The following is a 10,000-nucleotide window of genomic DNA, read 5'->3' on the forward strand; positions in this document are numbered from 1 at the left end:
CCTCTTTCCTCTCGCCTCCCCCTCTCTCTCCAGGAGCGAGTGAGGAGGAAGCATAGGATGAACTCCATGACCTGAGAGTTCAGAGTCCTACGCCCGACCAGAGAAGAGAGACCGGAGAGAGAGACCGGAGAGAGAGACCGGAGAGAGAGCCTGGGACTGAAGGGGCTCCTATTCGCTTCATTCTTAACTTTCTGTTTTCAAAATGGCGGCAACTGAAGCCAGCGCGGCTCCGGTTGTCCAGGAAGATGGAAAGGCGGCAGAAACCACGGCAACAGAGCAGGAAACCAAGGCAACGGAAGCGGAGCCGGTTGTCCCCGCCCCCTCAGAGACTGTGAGCGACGAGAAGGCGGGAAAGGATGGGGAGGTCGCCGCCGGCAACGCCACAGAGAACAAGGAGACGGTGGCCAACGACACGGCAGCGGGAGGAGGCGAAGAAGGAGCAGGTGAGGAGGCCCCCCCCTCCTCAGAGAACCCCCCCTCCTCCACAGAGCCCAAGACCTCCTTCCTCGACTCCTTCCTGAACAAGAGCGGCCTGGGCAAGGTGATGAGCAGGAAGAAGAAGGAGGAGGAGCCCGGAGCCGACAAGGAGCCGGAGAAAGGAGAGGAGGCAGCGCCGGGGGCCGAGGGAGGGGCCGAGGAGAACGGGGAGAAGGGGGAGGAAGAGGAGAAGAAGGAGGAGGAGGAGGAGGAGGAGGAGAAGAAGGAGGAGGAGAAGAAGGAGGAGAAGAAGGAGGAGAAGGCCAGGTCCTCCGTGAGGGACATGATCCGTAACCCGGTGGCCCGCATGTTCTCCCACCGCAGCACGGACAAGAAGGAAGGAGGCGCAGAGGACGCGCAGCCCAAAGGCCTGACGGTCCGCTCCCGGTCCCTGGACCGCCTGGAGCCCCCAGAGGAGGCCCCGGCCGCCTCCTCCTCCGACGCCCCGCCCCCCGAGGGAGGCGCCGAGGAGGAGCAGAAGGCCTCCGCCGCCGCCGCCACCTCCTCCACCAAGCACATGAAGCGCTGGCACTCCTTCAAGAAGCTGATGGCGCAGAAGGCCCACAGGAAGGGCGGGGCGGGCTCGGTGGGGGAGGAGGTGAGGGAGGAGGAGGGGGAGGGCGGGGGCGACTCCTCCACCCTGGACTCTAAGGATTCGGGGCAGAAGCGCTGGAAGCTGAAGCGGTCCTGGACCTTCCAGGGCCTGAAGAGGGACCCCTCCATGGTGGGGCTGAGCAGCAAGGCCAAGGAGCCGGAGGAGCCCCCCGCCGAGGGGGAGGGCGCTGAGGGGGAGGGCGGGGAGGGGGCCGAGGAGAAGGTCGACGGGGAGGAGGAGGCCCCGGGGGAGGGCGGCGAGGAGAAGGAGGCGGGGGCGGAGGAGGCCAAGGCGGAGGGCGGGGCGGAGGAGAAGGCGGGGGCGTCGGGCGGGACGGTCGGCCAGCACGCCAACGAGATCTGGACCTCCTTCAAGAAGCGCGTCATCCCCAAGTCCAAGCGGCCCGCCGCGGAGAGCGCCCCCGCAGGAGAGGAGGAGCCCGCCGCCACCGCCGCCGCGCCAGCAGGTGAGGAGTGATGACCACGTTACCACGGCGACAGGAGTCTAACCTGTGGGCTCACACACAGCACCTCCTCATCTGTGGTCTGTTACACCACCTTTACACATAGAGAGGAATGCACCATCTCTACACCACCTTTACACATAGCGAGGAATGCACCATCTCTACACCACCTTTACACATAGAGAGGAATGCGCCATCTCTACACCGCCTTTACACATAGAGAGGAATGCACCATCTCTACACCACCTTTACACATAGAGAGGAATGCACCGTCAGATATCTACACCACCAATCTGAAATGCTATTCAAAGAGTTGAATTCAAAACATAAAGATTCAGATGACTTTGGTTTCAGTATGATAGTTCAACGTACCTTAAGGCAGAGATCTGCTTCCATATTCCTGAATGTTATGAAATGTTATGACAAGCTCCCTGTCCTCGACCTGGACTAGTCCTGACCCTAACCCAGGACCCGGACTACAGACCCACCCATAGTCCTGACCCTAACCCAGGACCCGGACTACAGACCCACCCATAGTCCTGACCCTAACCCCGGACCCGGACTACAGACCCACCCATAGTCCTGACCCTAACCCAGGACCCGGACTACAGACCCACCCATAGTCCTGACCCTAACCCCGGACCCGGACTACAGACCGACCCATAGTCCTGACCCTAACCCAGGACCCGGACTACAGACCCACCCATAGTCCTGACCCTAACCCAGGACCCGGACTACAGACCCACCCATAGTCCTGACCCTAACCCAGGACCCGGACTACAGACCCACCCATAGTCCTGAACCTAACCCCGGGCCCAAACTAGTCCTGACCCTGACCCTAATCCGTCTCCCTGCCCCTAACCCTGACCTGTCTCCCTGACCCGTCTCCCTGACCCGTCTCCCTGACCCTGACCTGTCTCCCTGCCCCCAGGTGAGGAGGCTGAGGAGGGGAAGTGTGCGACGGCCAAGCGCTCCAAAATCGGCCGCGCCATGTCCCTGAAGAACTTCATCATGAGGAAGGGCAAGACCTCCAGCGTGGAGCTGGGCGAGGGCGCCAAGGAGGAAGGGGGCGAGGGCAAGGAGGAGGAGGGAGGAGACACCGCCGCCAAGGAGGGGGAGGAGCCAGCGGTCGCCGGAGAGGCGGTCCCCGCGGCGGCGGCGGAAACCAACGACGCGCCCGCGTCAGCGGAGCAGGCGGCCGACGAGGCGGCTAAGGAGGCGGAGCCGGCCAAGGAGCTGGAGCCGGCCAAGGAGGCGGAGCCCGAGAAGCCGGCGAAGGCGTCCGAGACCCCGGTGACCAACGGGGAGAACGGCTGCACCAACGGCGACGAGCACGGGACTCACAATCACCATGACGACGAGCGGGAGGCGGAGCCCAGCCCGATGAAGAAGGGCAAGGAGGAGCCTAAGGCCCAGATCATCAGCAGCAGCGCGCCCCTCAGCGGTGAGTCCCGGCGCCGCCGTCCCGGCGCCGCGCCCCGCCCGGCCCACGCCCAGACCCGGGGGGAGGGGGCGGCGTCCGGGGGAGGGGCCGATACGGAGTCATGCGGGGAGGGAGGGGAGGAGGAGAACGGGGAGCGCATGGTGAAGAGGGCGCTACGGGAGGTGGCGGCGGCCATTGTACAGGATGTGATGTCAGCAGCCGCGGAACAGCTAGAGCAGGGGCCGAGATGTCATGTGATGAGCCGTGATGTCATGTGATGAGCCGTGATGTCATGTGATGAGCCGTGATGTCATGTGATGAGCTGTGATGTCATGTGATGTCAGTGGACTGAACACAGTCACTTACACACAGACACACGCACTTGGCACGCACAAACACACACACTCACTTATATACACACACACACACGCACACAAAGACACATGCAGTTCTCCCCGCAGACTGAAAATCAAGCTACACCTAAAGCACAGATTGAAACATAACTTAACCCACAAGCACATTTCTACTTTTATAAAGTACTACTTCAAAACATCTTGTGTGACCTTTACTTAAATGTCTTCTGCCAGGACGACCTGGCCAGAAACACACAAAAACATAAACACACACAAACAAAATACCTCAGAATAAACATAAACACACACAAATACTACTTAACACACAAACACTACTTCAAGATGTTCATAAACACACACATATTACTTAAACACACACACAAACCACCTAAACACACACACACACTCAATACCTGAAAATATACATAAACACACACATATACAACTTAAACACACGCACACACTTTCAAAATGAACATAAACACACACACATACTACTTACACACACACATACACACACTCACTCAGTACTTCAACATGTACATACACACGGACACAGAAAGAGGTTAAGTCATTGAGTATTTAAATTAACATTTCAAAGAACTCATTGGCTCTCGAGTGACTCTCACACGCTGCCCGCGCAAAAAACCAGACTGCGTCACACAGGGCAGACCTGGTGCCTAGATGGACCAATCAGACCGACTTCACTATCATACCATACATACTGACTTCACTATCATACCATACATACTGACTTCACTATCATACCATACTGACTTCACTATCATACCATACTGACTTCACTATCATACCATACATACACATTTATGTGTCTGTGTGTGAGTCTTTGTTTGTGTGAGTCGGTTTGTGCATGTGTTTGTGTGTGTGTGTGTGTGTGTGTGTGTGTGTGTGTGTGTGTGTGTGTGTGTGTGTGTGTGTGTGTGTGTGTGTGTGTGTGTGTGTGTGTGTGTGACGTGTGTGTGTGTGTGTTGTGTGTGTACACATTACGGTCAGAAACCCAAACCTCTGTTGGCATAGCCTAGCTTAGCATAGCCTGGCATAGCAAAGACTATTAGCATATCACCATACAGATTTGTGTCTAGCACGTGTTTGAAGAGCCTAGCAAAAGGATAGCCTAGCACCACTCTAGCTAGCTAGCTAGCAGTGAGCTAACACCGCTGTTTATCCTGTGATGGGGCTCTTAAATTTATGCTCTATGCTATATGCTAGCTACGCACTAGCACTTCATTAGTGTATTAGGCCTCCAGAGAGTTAGCCTACTAGCTCTAACTAGCTATAGCTTTGCTACTTAACCCCCTGCGTCCTGATGAGGAAAGCTGGTTTAATGACCAACAGCAGCGCTGAGTCCATCAAGGGATTAGCAGTGAATCAAAGCGCTACAGCGCTAAAGCTAGCTCCCCCTAGCCACTCAGCCGTAGGCTCCATTAGGCAGGCGCTAAAGCTAGCTCCCCTAGCCACTCAGCCGTAACAGTGCTAAAGCTAGCTCCCCTAGCCACTCAGCCGTAGGCTCCATTAGGTAGGCGCTAAAGCTAGCTCCCTTAGCCACTCAGCCGTAACAGCGCTAAAGCTAGCTCCCCTAGCCACTCAGCCGTAGGCTCCATTAGGCAGGCGATAAAGAGTAGAGATGAACACGAGCTAGGGGAGAGAACTGAACCAAAAAGCCAAAGCATTAAGGAGAAACACTTGCGCTGACATGGTACATGTCTGCACCTTATAAACGTTGAGGTTTCAGTGCATTGTGGGTACAGGAACAGGAAGACACACGAAAACACAAAGATGGATCACATGTCTTCACATTATAGGTCTCTACTAGCTGAACACATGTGGTGGCTGGTTAAAAGTGTTCCAAAGGTCTTCCTTGTGTGTTGATGTTGTGCTCGTTCTTAGTTCACATCTATTTCTAACCTGTGTTTTGTTTGCGTGTTTTAAATAATTGATGTAAAGATACTTGTCACACATTTATCAACCCAAGTGTTTGCACTAAACACAGGCAATAACCCTTTTTGTTTAAATATAAGTTATGATTGTCTTCATTATTATCATTATTATTATATTTTTCCCGATACATATTTTAATATATTTTCAATCTCTTCTGTTATTATTTACCAGACCAAAAGGCGGGAAACGTGTGAGGCTACAAAGAGGATTAAAACGGCCGGGATTCGCTGAGCAAGGATCTCTGGCCCCGCCCCTATACCCCGCCCCCTCGGCCCGCCACCCCTCCTCCCTCTGAATATACAGGAGTAATCATGTAAACGCCACTGGTCGTCATGGTGACAGAGATGCAATCCATGTAGATGAAGAAAAAAATGAAAGAAATACTCAGAAAGCAATAATTCAACCATCCCTCCCTCCCTCCCTCCCTCCCTGCCTCCCTCCCTGTCTCCCTGTCACCCCCCTCCCAGTCCCCCTCCGTCCCTCCCTCTCTCCCTCCCTCCCTGTCTCCCTCCCTCCCTGTCTCCCTCCCTACCCCCTTTCCACCCGACCATCCATGTACATTTGATTTGTATTTTCTTTGTATCATTTCTTGCTTGTCTAGTGAGATTTTATATTTGTCTACGAGAAGAAGAAGAAGAAGAAGAAGAAGAAGAAGAAGAAAAATGTAAAAAACCTGAATCATTCCGGCTCGCGGTTCGCCGGAGCAGGAGCCGGGCGAGAGAGAGACTGTTAGTTTTCTATCGGAGGCCATTTTGCTTTGTAGCCCCTGACCCCAGTAGATGTTTGATGGAGTGCTCCATGGTCACGACGGTATAACCTGCCCTCGGGCCCGCTGACCCCTGACCCCTCCCATGGAGTGTGACGTCACACTGCCAACTCTGTGTTCAATGTTTTTAGACTGTTAAAATTAAATTGTGTACATGAAGGAAGAAAAAAAGAGAACCAGTACCATAACATATGGAAAGTAAGATGTTTTTTTGTTACTTTGTGGTTTTGTTTTTTAAAAACACATCTCACCGTATCACGGTCTGAGGATTTACTGTAATGACAAAAAAAAAACAATGTTTTGTTGGTCAAGTTTTCACATGTTCGCTAGCAAATTGTCCCCAAAAAATAAGTACAATAAAGATTCCAATCGAACGACGAGCTAGGAGTGATCTGTGTCGTGTTTTATCTGGACCGGGAGGAAGGAACATTAATCTGTGTATTGATAATCTCATCCGTTACGTAACGCTGGAATATCAGCAGCCCTCGTGGTGTTCCACATCACTCTCTCTGATTCAGACTCAAAGGGTTCAAAATTTAAGTTTGTTTTAATATAATAATTCAGTTATAATAATTCAAACCAAAACTTTCTAAAGTGTTTTTTAGTCCTTCTGATAATTCAGACTCAAATGTTTTGTTTTGATCGAATCCTGATAATGAGTTTAAGCCTCTGAGCCAACGGGGTGCTAATGACGTCCATGACGTCATTTCCTCCCTGTCTCCGTGGTGATCAGAGCCCCCGGTATGGTACGAGGGCCTCAAGTCGTTTAGGAAGCCCATTCTCTCCCTGTCAGCGTCGGCATGCATTAATATGATATCCCATCATTCATAACTCGTTTAGTTTAGTCTGATTGAACCGGTCTGCCTTGTGTGGACGCTGGTAAACGCGTCGCTAGAGGTGAACCCCGCCCCCTGCTGCCCCCCCTCCGCTAAACCCCGCCCCCGGCTACTCCCCCTCCGCTAAACCCCGCCCCCTGCTGCCCCCCTCCGCTAAACCCCGCCCCCTGCTGCCCCCTCCGCTAAACCCCGCCCCCTGCTGCCCCCCGTCTGCTGAACCCCCCCCTGCTGCCCCCCCACTGCTAAAGCCCGCCCCCTGCTGCCCCCTCCTCTAAACCCCGCCCCCTGCTGCCCCCCCCCTCTGCTAAACCCAACTCAAATAGCGAGCATACTGTCCTCTTGTCTGGCCAAATCTCACGGATTATGTTATTACAGCGTTAATACCAGTGTCCTGGCACACACACACACACACACGAACACACACACACGAACACACACACACCCCACACACTGACACTCACACACACACACGCACGCACACACACACACTCACCCCACACACTGACACTCACACACACAAACACGCACACACACACACACACACTCACGCACACACACACACACACACACACACACACACCCCACACACACACACCCAGACCCACACCCACAAACACACACTGACACACACACACACACACACACACACTCACACACACACACACACACACACACACACACACACACACACTTCCCGGAGGGGGAGGGGTCTAAATCCTCTTTGTAGGAAGGAGATAAAGTGATAAATAGAGTGATAGAGATATCAGGATAGAGTGATATATAAATAGAGTGATAGAGATATCAGGATAGAGTGATATATAAATAGAGTGATAGAGATATCTGGATAGAGTGATATATATATAGAGTGATCGAGTAGTGGGAAGAATATAACGAAAACAGCAGAATATATAGTTGTTATGAATCCTCTTTATTTACAATTCACGCAAGATCAAATGATTGTACAAACGTTGTGCAACGGTCTGTCGTTCCTCTGCTGGGATCAGCCGGCCTGACACGGCCAGGTAAAAAACGATTCAAACAACAAGAAAAATAAATCCGAAGCAAAATAAAACCAAGGGGCGAAAAAGGACACAACACACAAACAGGGCAGGCAACAAACACACACTCACACACACACACACACACACACACACACACTCAGGACAGGCACACACACAAACAGGGCAGATAACAAACACAGGCACGGATGCATGAAGCTGGAGGAATCTGTGCTTTCACAGAAAACACAACAGAAAAGAGACGCGTGTGTGTGTGTGTGTGTGTGTGTGTGTGTGTGTGTGTGTGTGTGTGTGTGTGTGTGTGTGTGTGTGTGTGTGTGTGTGTGTGTGTGTGTGTGTGTGTGTGTGTGTGTCTGATGATTTACACAAACACACCTGAGCCAGAGGAGTCAGGCTCAGGTTGGGCGGGACAGCGTCATCACACCTCCTCCTGCGGTCTCCCCCCTCCCTCTCTCCCCCATCCTCCCTCCATCACCTATCTCTCCTCTATCATCTATCCCTCCTCCATCCCTCCTCTATCATCTATCCCTCCTCCATCCCTCCTCTATCATCTATCCCTCCTCTATCATCTATCCCTCCTCTATCATCTATCCCTCCTCTATCATCTATCCCTCCTCTATCCCTCCTCTATCATCTATCCCTCCTCTATCATCTATCCCTCCTCTATCATCTATCCCTCCTCTATCATCTATCCCTCCTCTATCATCTATCCCTCCTCTATCATCTATCCCTCCTCTATCATCTATCCCTCCTCTATCATCTATCCCCCTCTGGACTGTCAGAGTGCTCTCTGAAGTCTCCACCTCTACTCCATCTTGGACATCTCAAATTGGGTTGTCATGGTTTCCTGCGGACAGAGAGCACATGGAGATGCTGTGAGTCAGAGTCACCTGTTACCATGGATACTGGAGAATGAATGACTCCCAGCTAACCCCTTAGTGACCTGTCTCTGTACTGTCTAACCCCTACATACTCCTTAACGACCTGTCTCTGTACTGTCTAACCCCTACCTGCTCCTTAATGACCCGTCTCTGTACTGTCTAACCCCTACCTGCTCCTTAATGACCTGTCTATGTACTGTCTAACCCCTACCTGCTCCTTAATGACCTGTCTCTGTACTGTCTAACCCCTACCTGCTCCTTAATGACCTGTCTCTGTACTGTCTAACCCCTACCTGCTCCATAATGACCTGTCTCTGTACTGTCTAACCCCTACCTGCTCCTTAATGACCTGTCTCTGTACTGTCTAACCCCTACCTGCTCCTTAATGACCTGTCTCTGTACTGTCTAACCCCTACCTGCTCCTTAATGACCTGTCTCTGTACTGTCTAACCCCTACCTGCTCCTTAATGAAATGTCTCTGTACTGCCTAGCCCCTACCTGCTCCTTAATGACCTGTCTCTGTACTGTCTAACCCCTACCTGCTCCTTAATGACCTGTCTCTGTACTGTCTAACCCCTACCTGCTCCTTAATGACCTGTCTCTGTACTGTCTATCCCCTACCTGCTCCATAATGACCTGTCTGTGTACTGTCTAACCCCTACCTGCTCCTTAATGAAATGTCTCTGTATTGACTGTCTAACTCAAGTAGGTTAGATTTAAAAGCTAAAAGGCTAAAGTGCGAATTAATGAAGAATGTTAAATATGCTCATTATGCAGAAGTGGTGGCCAACAGGTTTTGATTAGCTGTCCATATAAACCAATCAGAGGCCCCGTCTCGTTGTCCTTTGTCCCGGTAGACAAGAGGAATGGGTGATGTCATCTTAACAAAGGATTCAGATCACTAAGACAACCGCGGTATAAACTTATTATAGTTATTAATACAAAGGCTTCGTCTTATCGCTGACCCTCATTTGAGTGTCTGAATATAAACTCAAATGATTTATACCATGTTCTAAACATGCAGGATGACCTGATGTAATAAAGAGAGCATAGGCCTACAGTATATAAATATATATTTAAAGCGTGCTGTATATGAAGACTGTTCCCCTTCCCCCCTACACGTGAGCTCCTCTATTGTTCTCCTTCCTACGTCACCATAACAACACGAGACAACATCCTGACGTAACCCGTGGTAACCGAGCGCCTGACGGTCCGCTGGCGCCCTCTG

General features: G+C 51.9%; 2 protein-coding genes across 3 annotated transcripts in view; one reads left to right on the top strand and one right to left on the bottom strand.

Annotated features, from left to right (window-relative positions):
* The first annotated feature begins 6 nt into the window (after nt 1-6).
* si:ch211-137a8.4 (sodium/potassium/calcium exchanger 1) lies at nt 7-6,416 on the top strand. The gene is made up of 3 exons (XM_030337151.1): nt 7-1,538; nt 2,467-2,979; nt 5,442-6,416. The coding sequence occupies exons 1-3, from the start codon at nt 203-205 to the stop codon at nt 5,462-5,464; spliced, it is 1,872 nt and encodes a 623-aa protein (XP_030193011.1). The 5' UTR covers nt 7-202; the 3' UTR covers nt 5,465-6,416.
* Nucleotides 6,417-8,513: 2,097 nt separating this feature from the next.
* zgc:162698 (Lung_7-TM_R domain-containing protein) overlaps nt 8,514-10,000 on the bottom strand; it is a 15,603-nt gene continuing 14,116 nt past the window's right edge. For both annotated transcript variants that reach the window (XM_030381402.1, XM_030381401.1), the window contains exon 21: nt 8,514-8,738. In XM_030381402.1, coding sequence (XP_030237262.1) covers nt 8,697-8,738 — 42 coding nt within the window. In that variant the 3' untranslated portion in view covers nt 8,514-8,696. The remainder of the gene's footprint in view (nt 8,739-10,000) is intronic.

The sequence above is a fragment of the Gadus morhua genome, chromosome 16 (genome assembly GCF_902167405.1).
Source record: "Gadus morhua chromosome 16, gadMor3.0, whole genome shotgun sequence".
In the NCBI taxonomy this organism is placed as follows: Eukaryota; Metazoa; Chordata; class Actinopteri; order Gadiformes; family Gadidae; genus Gadus; species Gadus morhua.